The sequence below is a fragment of the Oncorhynchus nerka genome, linkage group LG10 (genome assembly GCF_034236695.1).
Source record: "Oncorhynchus nerka isolate Pitt River linkage group LG10, Oner_Uvic_2.0, whole genome shotgun sequence".
Lineage (NCBI taxonomy): Eukaryota > Metazoa > Chordata > Actinopteri > Salmoniformes > Salmonidae > Oncorhynchus > Oncorhynchus nerka.
In genome coordinates this window covers 86,389,255-86,405,683 of record NC_088405.1, presented here as the reverse complement: position 1 = coordinate 86,405,683, position 16,429 = coordinate 86,389,255, and the positions used below count along the sequence as shown (strand labels likewise).

The following is a 16,429-nucleotide window of genomic DNA, read 5'->3' as shown; positions in this document are numbered from 1 at the left end:
CCGCCAAACCCAGATTAATCAGTTGGACTGCCAGATGGTGAAGAGTGATCCATCCACTGCTCCAGAGTCCAATGGCGGCAAGCTTTACACCACTACACACTTCAGCACTCTGCGGTCCCGTTCTGTGAGCTTGTGTGACCTACCACTTCACATTAACACCACTTACAGTTGACCAGGGCAGCTCTAGCAGGGCAGACATTTTATAGACTTACTTGCTGGAAAAGTGGCATCCTATCACAGTGCCACGTTGAAAGTCACTGAGCTCTTCAGTATGGGCCATTCTACTGCCAATGTTTGTCTATGGTGATTGCATGTCTGTGTGCTCGATCATTCTTCTCTAGCCATCACTTGCACACCTTTTCTGATATAAGTATCCATTTGAATAGACATCACAGCCAGCCAGACAGACAAACTGTACTGTATCGTGTGTTCCTGCTGGTATTCATCGAGCTGTCTGGTTGGTTCTTCTGCCCCCTGGAGCCGAAGCTTACTCCCTTTACTAGCTACATCCCATGGCTACACTTCAACAGTTACATTTTGTTTCTACATTTACAACGGCAGTCTTCACCCTCCTCTTCCCTCGTTTCTCCGCCTCTCTCTACCCAGACATTCTGTAGTTTTCTTGTACCTGTTTGATCTTCTCACGGTCCTCCGAGGCGCTGCCCGTGGAGTTGATGCGGAGGCTCTTCTTGAACATGACCATGCGGGTCTTGCCCTCACTGCGCTGGATCTTGGGCATGCGACCCTTCTCCTGCTGCTGCCGGGCCTTCAGCACCTCAATCATCCGCTGGTTATAGCACTGCATCTGCTCTTGTTCCTGAGGAGACAAAAAATAAAATGACTATTTTTAACCTTTATTTAACTAGGCAAGTCAGTTAAGAACAAATTATTATTTTACAATGACGGCCTACCCCAGCCAAACCCTAACGACGCTGAGCCAATTGTGCGCCACCCTATGGGACTCTCAATCACAGCCGGTTGTGATACAGCCTGGACTCGAACCGGGGTCCGTAGTGATGCCTCAAGCACTGAGTGCCTTAGACTACTGCGCCACTCGGGAGCCCATCAAAAGCATAGGTACGGATGAGGATGCACACACTGCAAAGGTCAGGGTTACTGTACTGTACCTTCTCATGCTTCTTGAGCAGCTGGTGGCGTTGGAGGAAATACTGGTCTTTGAGCTGCTGTTTCAGCAACTGGTGCTTCTCATGAAGGTTCTTCTCCTCTAGGTCCCAGATAGTAGCTTCCCTTTCTGAGGACGGAAAAGTAGAGAGAGTGAATGATCGACTTCTGAAAGCAGCTGAAATAAGAGAAAGAGTGATATTACATTGACCAATTGGAGGAGAGAGTGTAATCACTTTGAATGAGTATGCATCTGTTAAGTTATTGAGGAGGAGAGGGCTTGAACAGATCAAGGGTGTGTGAAGGGGCTCTGACTAGACAACTCTCACTGGAACAGCGAATGTCATTGTGCTAAGTGTTGATGGCACCCAGACATCAAGTGTGTGACGCTGTACCTCTGACGAGGAGTTGTTTCTTGTCGAGACACTGCCTCTCCGTCTCGGAGATATCCCTCTTGTTCTCTGAGATTATGCTCTTCAGCGTTGTGTCCAGGTGGTCCTTCTGGTCCGACAGGAAGTTCTGCTCCTGAAGCACAGGAAGTGATGAGACGTTAGCATTTTAACTGGATTTAGAGGTCAGTGTTCGGGTGAAAGAAAGCAGCTTGTATTTACCTCTGTTTGCTTCATTTGTGTAAAGCTGTTCATTCTCTGCTTCATGGCATCTTTCCGGGTTTTTCTGGGGAGCTTCTCAACCTCATTCTTCACCTGGAAAAGTTGTTGTAAAATATATGGACTTAATATTAATAACAATACCTCCCTAATTTTTAAACTAATCACCCACACGCTTGATACACACACCCACACGCTTGATACACACACACACACACACACGCTTGATACACACACACACACACACACACACACACACACACACACGTCTTACTATACATACATGTGAGGACTTTTACTGGAGCAACAATTGATTCCAACCCCTAAGCCAGAAAAAGCCTTTTTACAAGTGAGATCCTCACTTCTCTGAATTTGTGTTGTTTTAGGTATAGTAAAACATGTACACACACACACATATTTTCTCTCGCTCCCTCCTCTCACCTCCTTCTTCTTCTGCTTCATCTGCTCCTGGAACTTGGTGTAGTCGCGTTCCTGTTCGGCGCGGATGTGTTTGGTCTCGTCCCTGAGCCTCACAGTGTGGTCCGTCTCCATCTTCTCAATGGTCTGCTTCTGGTGCTTCTCCAGAGTCTCCAGCTCCGTGTCGTAGTACTTCTTCTTCGCCTGGGAGGAGCAGAGAAAGAAATTGAACACCTTCACCATCAAATAAACTATCACCATATTTATATCATAAGTAGCCATGATCCTGGTCATCCAGATGGGCTGGAAGGAGTTAGTGCTGGAGAGGGTAGGAGAGGTTACTGTGGAAAAAGTAGAATGTACATTTTAGTTTTATATAACTTGTAAAATGTCAAAAGGGTATCAGAGATAATATCCCACATTTAAAAATAATACAATTATTATTATTATTATTAGGTGGGTGCTTGACACATTAACAAATAAATTACTTAATCTGTCAATTGACAGACATGACAGAGGTCTTCTTCGTTGACGCGACACAGCGGGGAGGGGGCTTTGACACGACACGGCGGGGGAGGGGGTTTGACACGACACGGCGGGGGAGGGGGCTTTGACACGACACGGCGGGGGAGGGGGGCGTTGACACGACACGGCGGGGGAGGGGCGTTGACACGACACGGCGGGGGGAGGGGGCGTTGACACGACACGGGGGGGGGGGCGTTGACACGACACGGCGGGGAGGGGGCGTTGACACGACACGGCGGGGAGGGGGCGTTGACACGACACGGCGGGGGGGGGCGGGGCGTTGACACGACACGGCGGGGGAGGGGGCGTTGACACGACACGGCGGGGGAGGGGGCGTTGACACGACACGGGGGGGAGGGGGCGTTGACACGACACGGGGAGGGGGCATTGACACGGGGGAGGGGGGCGTTGACACGACACGGCGGGGAGGGGGCGTTGACACGACACGGCGGGGAGGGGGCGTTGACACGACACGGCGGGGGAGGGGGCGTTGACACGACACGGCGGGGGGGGGGGCGTTGACACGACACGGCGGGGGGAGGGGGCGTTGGGACACGGCGGGGGGAGGGGCGTTGACACGACACGGCGGGGGGGGGCGTTGACACGACACGGCGGGGGGAGGGGGCGTTGACACGACACGGCGGGGAGGGGGCGTTGACACGACACGGCGGGGAGGGGGCGTTGACACGACACGGCGGGGAGGGGGCGTTGACACGGCGGGGAGGGGGCGTTGACACGGCGGGGGAGGGGGCGTTGACACGGCGGGGGAGGGGGCGTTGACACGGCGGGGGAGGGGGGACACGGCGGGGGGGGGCGTTGACACGGCGGGGGGGGGGAGGGGGGCGTTGACACGGCGGGGGAGGGGGCGTTGACACGGCGGGGGAGGGGGGCGTTGACACGACAGGGACAGGTTGATGTGACACTAGTGCGTAGGTGTTGGTGTGAACTCAGCTAATATCATGGTGTTGGTGTAGATGGAGGAAGAAGGAATTCTGGGATTTCATCCATTAGTGACACACACGTGTGTCAGAAGCCTCTATCAGTGCAAACACTAAATGAGGGGTGTGTGTGTGTGTGTGTGTAGACCTACGTTCATCTCCTGGTCGAAGCGTCGCTGCATTTGCTCTCTTTGAGCGTCCAGCTTGGTGTTGAGTAAGGCCTGAGCACGGTGCTCCTCCTTCTGCAGCAGACGCAGGTCCCGCAGCTCCTGACGCCTGCGCGGGCACACACACACACACACGACACACAAAGTTAAAATATTCTTACTGTCATAGGTCTTGACCTTCACATACTTTGACAGTAAAAGCACTGGGAGATATGGCATTGCCTAAAAAGACTTGGAGGCAAATAATGCATCAAAGATCTTATAAACAGTCAGTCACGACATTGTAGACTGAATCAGTTATAAACAGTCAGTCACGACATTGTAGACTGAATCAGTTATACACAGTCAGTCACGACATTGTAGACTGAATCAGTTATACACAGTCAGTCACGACATTGTAGACTGAATCAGTTATAAACAGTCAGTCACGACATTGTAGACTGAATCAGTTATAAACAGTCAGTCACGACATTGTAGACGGAATCAGTTATAAACAGTCAGTCACAACATTGTAGACTGAATCAGTTATAAACAGTCAGTCACAACATTGTAGACTGAATCAGTTATAAACAGTCAGTCACGACATTGTAGACTGAATCAGTTATAAGCACCATGACACAAAAGTTTTTCATATTAGAAGACAGAATATATTCTCTCCATGAGATAAGAGGAGTGTTCAGGGAATAGTCTTGCTCCCTCCATGACGATGACAACAGAGAGCTTAGAAATAAGAGGAATCTGACTACCAGATAGCAAGTGCGTGAGTGACAGTGTCTGAACCATATAGTGAACTGATGAACCAACACAGGGTGTGGTGTCACATTATCACCACTAGATGGCAGTGAGAACACCAGGCTACTGGCTCAAGGTCTTCAAATCAGGGAGAATGACTGTTCAGAACACTTTGAACTCTGATTGTAAACCCCTCAATTTCCAGATTATCTATGTTGTCGATTGGGGGGGATTTAGGGAGTCATAATAGTCATGTGAAATAGTGAAATATTTGTCCCATATAAAACCAGTGACTGGTATACATTTACATTACATTTAAGTCATTTAGCAGACGCTCTTATCCAGAGCGACTTACAGTATACATTGTGTTTACTAGTAAACTAAATATCTTATCACTGTTAGGGATTTATCACAATCCTTCCTTATCACTAAGGAATATAGAATGTTCCATGCCATGTTGCTCACACGACTCACACTGATCTGTGGCCATTGTCTCATATATTGACATTTGTCATTTTTCAGCTGAATTCTTTTCAGATGAAGTCTAGCCACTTGTTGCTGTCACAAAGCTCCTCTTGTGTATTTGTGCACTGATCTCAAAAGGGAAAAGAGCAGACCAGGATGCCCAAAATAGTCTGTTTACATTAGGAACATCCGAACACAGCCCAGGCTCTCAACAACTCAGTGTACCAGAGATCCTGTTTTATACAGAGAGACGAAGTAGACCCGGCCCTTTTTCATGACCTTGATTCAGGGAGAAAACAAGAAGGGTTTACCAGGAAGCAGTAAGACTTGCCTGAGAAACCTCATCTCTTCATCTTTCTTCTCATCGTCGCTGATGATCTTGGATGTGGTCACACTGACCTGCACGCCGTCGATGACAAATTTCCTGGTGCGCTTCAATGTCTTATTGGAGAAGCGAGAGTCCTAGAAAGGGGAGAGGGAGTACTTTAACTTTTTGCACAGTTACAACTTTTTTCCTCTATTATTTTGGAATGTGTAATATTTACTGTTCACTTTTTATTGTTTATTTCACTTGCAATAAAGCCCCTTGAAAATGAGAGGGAAAGAGAGAGAGAGAGACAGGTAGAGAGTGATAAAGAGGCTAATATATAGAGTAAGACTGTGTGTTTAGTGTCATAATTGGGTGACTGACTGCAGCAGTGTTGTTTACACTGTTAAGACCATTTTTAAATCAGGAAATAGTCCACTTCATGTTTTGTTTCCTTTCCTTGAAACATGAGAACAACACACTAGTGTCTTTAAAAGGAGAAGGTGGTGAATGGAGAACACTGTATAGCCTGCCTGCCAGTTGACAGGAAAGAGCAGTACTTGTGTAAGACTATGTGATCCTGCTGGGCAGGTTCCTCTATAATCACACTGCTCTGCTGCACAGGGAGGGAGAGCCAAGCAGGAAGTGAGATTCTCTCTGACAACAGAGCTCTGTCAACCCCCAACACAGTACAAAGATAGTCAGGCTCTACACTGATTCTTACTGGGTCAGACCTACTTCTGTCTCTCCCCAGGAAGAGTAGCATGACCCTGGGTGACACGGCTACATTTCAAAATTATTAGTGGAAATAATTTTCATCCTATTGATGAAAAATGAAAGTGTATAGGTCCAGCTGAACAAACTCTGTTCTCTCTACATCTCTCACCAGAGAAGTAAACATGTCCTGCTGTAGCCATTCTAAACCTTTGACAGAGACACTCTGTGCGTGTGTGCACACTGTGCGTATGTACGTGAACAAGTGAGCACACATCCAGTGTTCTCAGGGGGCCCAGGGGTCTGTAGAGCAGCAGCAGCTCTGCTGGAGCCTCTCATTTTGGCTATAGCCTCCCTCCCTGTGATCTCCATTCATAAACCCCTGGTCCTCCTGACCTGCCCATCTCTCCTGAACACAACCTCACACTTACACAAACACAAAAATCCCATTAATTTAGCCCAGTGGGGGGCGGCTGAATAATCTGTTGTGGAAAAAAGACATCACAAACGGAACACATGTCCAACAGTGAATAGAACTCCAGTGATGGACAGTCCATAAACAACCAAAAGCTCCCCCAGCAACAATTGCCGCATAGAAACGACATCCACAATTCTGAATGCTGAATAAAGCTCAAGACAAAGAGCCATTGGTCATAAAGAATGGAAAATGGAGTCACATTAGTTCAAACAGACTTGGCATTAAAGGATGGATGTGTCCATTTCCCAGAGAACAGTAGTTTGATTCCATCTCAGAGCCTTTTTGCTAGAAATGCAGCTTTTTTTTTTACTTAAAAATATCAGCTTGTAGTCAGTGGAGTTCTACTGCTTGACAAGATCCAAAATGGATGAATTCAGGTTATGAATTGTTTAAAGGGGCAATCTGCAGTTGCTAGATCCATTTGTGGACTTATCAATGAATGATGTGTACCCATTGATTCTTGAAGAATATAACTTAGAAATGCCTCATGAGCTTAGTTCAGCGGTCATACCCCATCAGAACCAAAAATATAAGCTTGTTTAAAGAAAGTACATTTAAACAAACACTGTAGCCTCAAAACATGGTTAAAACTATAATATTGATATCATGGATGATCAGTCCTTGCATCCATAGCTCTGTCAATGAGCCCCATCCCTCAGCTTTTTACCCAGAAAGCTCAGGCAGGACGCTTCGTTATTGTTTCAAATGTTGATTTCCGCTTTAAAGCAGCCCTACGCAGAAATCGCTGCTCCATTTTCTGGTCGCTAAAATTCTAATAGTTTGCTTAATTTCAGTTTATGTAACAAAACAAGTATAGTGTAGAGAATCATTGACCCATGTTAACCGCTGTGAGATATATTTTACATAACCAAAAATATGATTTTCAGCAGTTTGAAGCTGGTGTACAAAACCGAAAGTAAAAGATGCAAAAACAAAACTTAATGGGAAGCATAGAAAGTCTGATGACTTTTTAAAAGGACATGGGGCAGAGAGAAAAATTAGCACAACTCATTTCCTGCAATTCTACACATTTTGCTATAGAGTGGAGAGAAATTTTGCAGTTTTTAATATGATATCTGAGTGACACTGTGACAATTCGACCATGAGAACAAGTTTAGATAGCTGGCCTTTAAACTAATTTAGCAATACAAAAAATACTGGCATGTGACTATCAGGGACTGACATAAGAGGAAAAACTGTTGATGCACAACCAAATTTCTAAATTCTAGTATTCTGACTCGCAACAGTAAGTTGAGACCTCGACTGAGTTCCTAAAATTGATCCGAGGGCCATCAAAAGGAGACAGCCAGTTGCCCATCCCTGCTCTACTCCATCATACCATCTTTGAATGGTCATTTTTTTCTCTTTAGAAGTTCGGGTTTAACCAGTTACATCTTGATATAAAATATGTAAGCGTATAACTATAGCTTCACTAAGGCTAATTATCTCCAGGCCTTGAATAAAAGTAACATAACAAAACTGAAGCTCACTCACTAGTGTTTCCAGTGATTATGTTAATGAGAGTTCAACAACCTCGGCATTCTCAAAACAGTTGCTTTGTGAGTAGGTGTTAACCGTGGAATGTGTTAACCGTGTCCACAGGTAGCCATTGTTATGTAAAATGCAGCCCAGGGAAGTCACAGCGGTCTCACCCCAAGTCAGAGCAGGTACACCAAGGCCATAGCTCAGTAAGCTACTGGAGCCTGGCCGTGGAAATAATCATACAAAAGTTAAGTCGTAGACTTTTTGGTAAAAGACTGTGGTAAATCTTCAGTGGAATGTGACATTAAACATGGGATTACTCACCACCCTGGAGGAGAGGGTCCCGTCGTCCTTGTTGACTGACATGTCTCCTGACAGGTTGAGGCTGATGTCCATGCTCTCAGAGGCAGACATGCTTCCCGCGTCAGAGTACCTCTTGGAGATTCTGCCATTGGCATTGTGGTGGGGCATCAGGTTGTCCATGTTAGCCCCTATAGAGGCCCTCTCCGGAGGCCCACTCCTCATGCTGCCATTCATCCCGATCAGAGGTGTGGGGTCTGGGATAAGGGTGCTGCCCTCCTCCTGGCTTTGGGGTATCTCTGGTACCTCTACCACCTTAGGCTGTGCCAGCAGGGGTGGGTTCTCAGTCTCGGGGGTGTCCACGGGCTTGCCCTCGTCCGAAGTGGGGGTGCTCTTCCCATCCTCGATGCCCGAGTCAGAGGCGGTCTTACCGGAGGTCTCGCTCTCGGGCTTGTCCGAGTCCACGATGCTGATGCCATCGTCGGGGAGTTGTCGGTCCATCAGCTGGTCATCGACCTTGTGGGGCGGTCTTAGGAGGGGTTTGGCCTCATCCACCACAGGGGTTTTGGAGGGTGTGTCTGTGGGTTGGTCCCCTTCTAGACTAGTCTGAGACGGGTCCTTGTCTGGAGACTGGAGAGAAGAGAGGAAAGGAGAAGAAATCCATTGTTATTTGTGGCTGTCAGCAGCCAGAAGCACCTTCAGTGCCAATGTTGAAAGTAATCACTCTAATATGAGCCAAATTAAATGGATGTAGCCTTAATGCCTAATAGTCTTAGTCTCTTGGCTTCATATTGCAGCAGAAAGCTGGTGTTAACTTTTAGTGGTACTGTCTCGTGGAATGAAGTTATTCCTGTTGAAACTCTGACCTACATCAAGTCTCCCTGCTCAGAGAACCTGAGATAAGTATGAGCTGTCTTGGAGCGTTAAACAAACAACGTCATCTGCCATATTTACGACTGCGGCCAGCCTTTCAACTGGCTCCTCTAAACACAACTGGAGAAATCTACAGATATTAATACCAGAATGAACTAGCTGGTAGCTCATTTATCAACCGTGCGTACATTTCTTACTAAATTCTGGCATACGTGGAGATTCTAGGATTCTAGGAGATTCTAGCAACAAATGATTGTAATTTATCAAACTATCTCCTGTCTTGGTATAGGCTCTAAGATTAAGTAGGCTATTATGCCACGCTCATATCGCAAAACAATACTGTAGCCTACCCATACGGTCATAGGTTACCAGTCTATTTACTTTCAAGCATGTTTAGATATTGAATGAGCGATGGGTAAATGGTAGCATGGTTAGTTATTGAATGAGCGATGAATAAATGGTAGCATGGTTAGTTATTGAATGAGCGATGGGTAAATGGTAGCATGGTTAGTTATTGAATGAACGATGGGTAAATGGTAGCATGGTTAGTTATTGAATGAGCGATGGGTAAATGGTAGCATGGTTAGTTATTGAATGAGCGATGGGTAAATGGTAGCATGGTTAGTTATTGAATGAGCGATGGGTAAATGGTAGCATGGTTAGTTATTGAATGAGCGATGGGTAAATGGTAGCATGGTTAGCTATTGAATGAGCGATGGGTAAATGGTAGCATGGTTAGTTATTGAATGAGCGATGGGTAAATGGTAGCATGGTTAGTTATTGAATGAGCGATGGGTAAATGATAGCATGGTTAGTTATTGAATGAGCGATGGGTAAATGGTAGCATGGTTAGTTATTGAATGAGCGATGGGTAAATGGTAGCATGGTTAGTTATTGAATGAGCGATGGGTAAATGGTAGCATGGTTAGTTATTGAATGAGCGATGGGTAAATGGTAGCATGGTTAGCTATTGAATGAGCGATGGATAAATGGTAGCATGGTTAGTTATTGAATGAGCGATGGGTAAATGGTAGCATGGTTAGCTATTGAATGAGCGATGGGTAAATGGTAGCATGGTTAGTTATTGAAACAGCGATGGATAAATGGTAGCATGGTTAGCTATTGAATGAGCGATGGGTAAATGGTAGCATGGTTAGTTATTGAATGAGCGATGGGTAAATGGTAGCATGGTTAGTTATTGAATGAGCGATGGGTAAATGGTAGCATGGTTAGTTATTGAATGAGCAATGGATAAATGGTAGCATGGTTAGTTATTGAATGAGCAATGGATAAATGGTAGCATGGTTAGTTATTGAATGAGCAATGGATAAATGGTAGCATGGTTAGTTATTGAATGAGCGATGACTAATGATAGCATGGTTAGTTATTGAATGAGCGATGGGTAAATGGTAGCATGGTTAGTTATTGAATGAGCGATGGGTAAATGGTAGCATGGTTAGTTATTGAATGAGCGATGGGTAAATGGTAGCATGGTTAGTTATTGAATGAGCGATGGGTAAATGGTAGCATGGTTAGTTATTGAATGAGCGATGGGTAAATGGTAGCATGGTTAGTTATTGAATGAGCGATGGGTAAATGGTAGCATGTTTAGATATTGAATGAGCGATGGGTAAATGGTAGCATGGTTAGCTATTGAATGAGCGATGGGTAAATGGTAGCATGGTTAGCTATTGAATGAGAGATGGGTAAATGGTAGCATGGTTAGCTATTGAATGAGAGATGGGTAAATGGTAGCATGGTTAGTTATTGAATGAGCGATGGGTAAATGGTAGCATGGTTAGTTATTGAATGAGCGATGGGTAAATGGTAGCATTGTTAGTTATTGAATGAGCGATGGGTAAATGGTAGCATGGTTAGCTATTGAATGAGAGATGGGTAAATGGTAGCATGGTTAGCTATTGAATGAGCGATGGGTAAATGGTAGCATGGTTAGTTATTGAATGAGCGATGGGTAAATGGTAGCATGGTTAGTTATTAAATGAGCGATGGATAAATGGTAGCATGGTTAGTTATTGAATGAGCGATGAATAAATGGTAGCATGGTTAGTTATTGAAACAGCGATGGATAAATGGTAGCATGGTTAGTTATTGAATGAGCGATGAATAAATGGTAGCATGGTTAGTTATTGAAACAGCGATGGATAAATGGTAGCATGGTTAGTTATTGAATGAGCGATGAATAAATGGTAGCATGGTTAGTTATTGAAACAGCGATGGATAAATGGTATCCTAATATTGGTTGTGTAGCGGGAATATACCAGTCATGTCAGAAAACGAGGGACACGTCCTGCTATATGATTATGATTTAGGCCTATATATAATCAAATTAAAATAAATATATTAAGCGACATTCTGCTATGCAAACTGGGTATGGGATCTTTTTACCAACATATGCATATATTTCATCATTAGGCCTAGACGTTTTAATGTTATTACCCTACCATTATTATAATTAATGTGCGTCAAACACCTCCATTTCTCCCAACAACAACATTTGCATGCAATACAGTTGATCAACCACTAGAAGTTGCGCATACACATGGTCTGGGATTTGTGTGGCAATACACACACTTTCCCATCAAATTCAAAACGTATAAATACCAACCTTTGCAGGAAAACTAGCGCACGCGAGGTTTAGTCTTTTTTCGCACGCACGTTCGCATGCAACTTTGATAAATGAGGCCCCAGGCCCTGAGAGGGCTGTTCACAACCTCTACACTCCGCCAATGCACATGCTGTAGGTTCCTGCGCGTGTGTGTGCGTGCGAGCGCAAAGGAGGTCTAAGGTTTCCTGAAAGATGCACTCTCAGGCCTGGAGTTTCCCTCTGGGGCGGGGGGTTTGTGTTTGTGAGGTGAAAGCAGTTTGGAGCATCTGCTGATTTCAGACTGCGTCAGCAGCAGCTATAAGACTAGAGGACAAGACAGACAGCTGATATACTGATGAGCTAAGCTTAGCAAAAACAATAATGAAGACAACTGCTAGGGTCCAACCAAAATGACCGACCTGAAATGACCTCAGGTCCATATCACATAATATATATATGAATGACTCATTATCACCTAGAAATAATCCAACCAGTCTAATGTCGTTTACTAAAACGAATTTCAATTTTATAAAAAAAATCAGATATATGTTAACTTAAAGATAAAATCTGTGGAACAGGGGTCATGTCAAACTTTGAATAAGGAAGTTGTCAAGAGGAGAAGCTAAGGCGATATTTGTGCCGGTGTGCAGGACAAATAGCATGTATTTTTAGCGGTGGGTAAGTGGGTGTGTGAAAGCATGAATTCCGGTTTCTGTTCCTTTGTTTGGCTCCAGTGAGTTAGTGTCCTCAGATTTTCTCTCACTTTCCCCCTATACATGCATAAACCACAAACCTATTACTCGATCACATGGCAAGTACACAGAAAAACTTAACTAGAAGTGTTTGATTAATAGATCTGATAGGATTTGAATAGTAGATGTTTTAGGGGCTGTTTCCCTGAAACAGATTAACCCATTTTATATGCAGATTCTCCATTGAGGTTGTTTTTACATCCTGGATGAGCCACAATCTTTGTGCAAGAAATAGCCTTTTAGTGTTTGAATAGTAGAATGACCATACAAAGAGTCCTCATCATGGACATAATGGCAGCTGGGGGTCGATGTCACCCCGGGAGTGTGCGACTATCAGTATGTGCAGAATGTGCTCGAGTTTGTGTGCGTTTGTATTCTATCATCTCAGTGTGTGTGTGTGTCCTCGGCCCCATCTCAGTCTGTGTGTGTGTGTGTGTGTGTCCTCGGCCCCATCTCAGTCTGTGTGTGTGTCCCCTCGGCCCCATCTCAGTGTGTGTGTGTGTGTCCATCTCAGTGTTTGCACTCCTAACACCACAGACACACCCCCACAGTTCAGTGAGCGCTGTCCTGACCTCCCCTGCTCAGTCAATACACTCCCCAGTTAGAGGGTAGACCACACACAGGAAGCTGCGGATTGTGGGGTTTAGGGCGTGCTAGCAGAAACATTCTGAAGTCAGCATACATAGAAACTGTCAAAAGTTGATGTACTGTAATTCTATACAGCCATTATTGTACGTAGACATTAAGATGACATTGCTACACACACCCTCCTTTGATTTCCCTCCCATTATGATTGGTAATGAGATTCATTCTTGGTTGAATAAGCCAAACCACTTTGAGAGCTATTGTATAAGGCTAGTATGAAACAAGCATTTTGCAACAATTTGTGTATGTGACCAATAAAATTGTTATTTGAGATTTTCTCACACACACACACACACACACACACTAAAGAGGGAGATGATGAAGACACAGTAAAGAGTTGGCAGTAAAAGTCTTACCACTGGGACTGTGAGCTCAGCAGTGTCATCCTCCTCTCCTTCCTCTCTATTGTCCTCAATTTCCTCCATGACTTCAGCCTTCGCCTCGGCAACCAGCTCTTGCAGGGGTCTGTTAGTCTTCACCGAACAGACAAAGGGGTGCTGGGGGGGGGCAGAGGCAAGAGGGAGTCAGGACAACCATGTTACAACCCAAGAACATAGAACAGTGACCGAGGGCATAGAAAGCAAAGAGGAACTTTCACTGAAGGGAGAAACTTAATGTGCCACCTGCGTCGACCCATGGCAAGAATACCAGAGACCAGGGTATAAGCTCACCCTGATGAAACAATGAAGAGTTGATTACCCCAAATCCACATGTGCTTATGATACCAAGTTCCTAGATTAGACAGAGCTAAAAAGAGAATAATAATTTAATTAGAGTGAATGAATATGAGCTGGCTTAAGAGGGGATCATTTGACAGCCACAAACAAGGCTGTGAAAAGGTTCAGGTAGCCCAGAGAAGATAAAAGAGAAAGTAATCCATTATTCAGGTGATTTGCACGACAGGTAATTTAATTGGCCCAGCTGGTGCAGGTAGGCATGTGAGAGGAGACTGGCTGAGGCGCAAAGGGACACTCTGGGCTGCCTGAATCTGTGTGGTAGCATTAGCAATAGCTTTTAACTTCTCCAATGACAGAAAATTAATAAAGTCAGCAATGAGTCAGGGGAGAACAGAGTGCCAGCTAACAAACAGGTGACAGGAGAACGCCAGGCAAAGTGCTGTACTTGAACACCACACAGCAGTGTCTAGGGTATCAAATAAAACAGTGAGAAGCATTTTAAAACACGTCACTAAGACTTATGGACTTCGCTCACTGGAAATCCAAGAGAAATGATAAGACATTCTAAAACACATCACTTCCTGGGTACACGGTAAAAGCTACCTCTCTATAACCATTATAAAAACCACAAGCTTGGTTTCTGCTGAGCAGAACAGTGAGTCATTTTACACTGCAGCCCCTCTCCGAGACCCAGCACCTCGGAGTAGGAGTGCTGATCTAGGATCAGCCCTCCCCCGGTCCATGTAATCTTATTCATTATGATCTAAAAGGCAAAGCTGATCCTATATCAACACTCCTACTATGGTAGACTCTGCCCCTCCGGCTTCAACATGTTTACTATGACATCTGAGCACAGACAACCAGCGGCTAACACTAAGCCAACGTTCAATGGGTGAAGAAAGCAAACGGCTACAGGGGAGTGCCTCACCGCTGTAGCCTCCCTCACCCAGGCCTGGACTGCTGATGGGCCACGGTGTGTCAAATGCTTCATTGTCAACCAAATGGCCCAGAGGTAGAGGCACAGAATGGCTGAAGTTACTCCCAACTGCTGGTCCAGTTAGAATTTGGGCATGGATAATCTGATCCTAGATCTGTGGTTAGGCCAAGATGGTCCCCACCAGATCCACCATCACGGCCGTGGGGAGTTAAGATACTTCATCATGTGGTTGTGTAGACAACATGTATACAACATTCCTCATATGGGATGAGGTGACCATGGACATCAAATCGTTATGTCATATGCGCCGAATACAATACTTACGAGAACCTTTCCCAACAATGCAGTTCAAAAGTAAGAAATCTAAATAATATACAAATAAATAGTAAGAATAAAACAATAAAGAGACTATAAAAGGAGTACCAGTTCAGAGTCAATGTGCAGGGGACAAGGTAGTTGAGGTAATAAGTACTGCACTGTCGTAACCAGAAGCACAACATTTCACTACACCCGTATTAACATCTGCTAACCATGTGTATGTGACCAATAACATCTGCTAACCATGTGTATGTGACCAATAACATCTGCTAACCATGTGTATGTGACCAATAACATCTGCTAACCATGTGTATGTGACCAATAACATCTGCTAACCAGGTGTATGTGACCAATAACATGTATGTGACCAATAACATCTGCTAACCATGTGTATGTGACCAATAACATCTGCTAACCATGTGTATGTGACCAATAACACATCTGCTAACCATGTGTATGTGACCAATAACATCTGCTAACCATGTGTAACCATCTGCTAACCATGTGTATGTGACCAATAACATCTGCTAACCATGTGTATGTGACCAATAACATCTGCTAACCATGTGTATGTGACCAATAACATCTGCTAACCATGTGTATGTGACCAATAACATCTGCTAACCATGTGTATGTGACCAATAACATCTGCTAACCATGTGTATGTGTGTATGTGACCAATAACATCTGCTAACCATGTGTATGTGACCAATAACATCTGCTAACCATGTGTATGTGACCAATAACATCTGCTAACCATGTGTATGTGACCAATAACATTTGATTTGATGCATGTTGGGGTAAAAGTGACTAGGCAGTCAGGATAGATAAACAGAGTAGCAACAGCGTATGTGAAGAGTGTGAAAGTGTGTCTCTGGGTGTGTGTGGTGTCAATAAGCATGTGTGAGTGTGTGTAGTGTGTGTGTTCGTGTGTTGGAGTGTCAGTGTAGTATGTGTGAGTGTGTGGGTCGAGTCCAGTAAGTGTGCATAGAGCCAGTACAAGAGAGTCAGTGTAGTATGTGTGTCGAGTCCAGTAAGTGTGCATAGAGCCAGTACAAGAGAGTCAGTGCAGTATGTGTGAGTGTGTGGGTCGAGTCCAGTAAGTGTGCATAGAGCCAGTACAAGAGAGTCAGTGCAACTAAAAAGGGGGGGGGGGTCAATGTAAATAGTCAGGGTAGACATTTAATTAACTGTTCAGCTGTCTTAAGGCTTGGGGGTAGAAGCTGTTCAGGCGCCTTTTGGTCCCAGACTTGGCTCTCCGGTACTGCTTGCTGTGCAGTAGCAGAGAGAACAGTTTATGACTGGGGTGGCTGGAGTCTGAGAAATTAGGGCCTTCCTCTGACACTGCCTGGTATAGGAGGTCCTGG

The 16,429-nt window shown here is 44.9% G+C and overlaps 1 protein-coding gene across 1 annotated transcript in view; it reads right to left on the bottom strand.

The window, feature by feature from the left end:
* The window catches only part of stk10 (serine/threonine kinase 10), a 64,465-nt gene that overhangs the window by 3,781 nt on the left and 44,255 nt on the right, over positions 1 to 16,429 (bottom strand). Inside the window, exons 8-16 of the mRNA XM_029671762.2 lie at positions 13,487 to 13,627; positions 8,280 to 8,885; positions 5,306 to 5,436; positions 3,763 to 3,886; positions 2,172 to 2,351; positions 1,734 to 1,826; positions 1,518 to 1,647; positions 1,128 to 1,252; positions 629 to 817 (exon numbers count right to left, since the gene is read on the bottom strand). Coding sequence (XP_029527622.1) covers positions 629 to 817; positions 1,128 to 1,252; positions 1,518 to 1,647; positions 1,734 to 1,826; positions 2,172 to 2,351; positions 3,763 to 3,886; positions 5,306 to 5,436; positions 8,280 to 8,885; positions 13,487 to 13,627 — 1,719 coding nt within the window. The remainder of the gene's footprint in view (positions 1 to 628; positions 818 to 1,127; positions 1,253 to 1,517; positions 1,648 to 1,733; positions 1,827 to 2,171; positions 2,352 to 3,762; positions 3,887 to 5,305; positions 5,437 to 8,279; positions 8,886 to 13,486; positions 13,628 to 16,429) is intronic.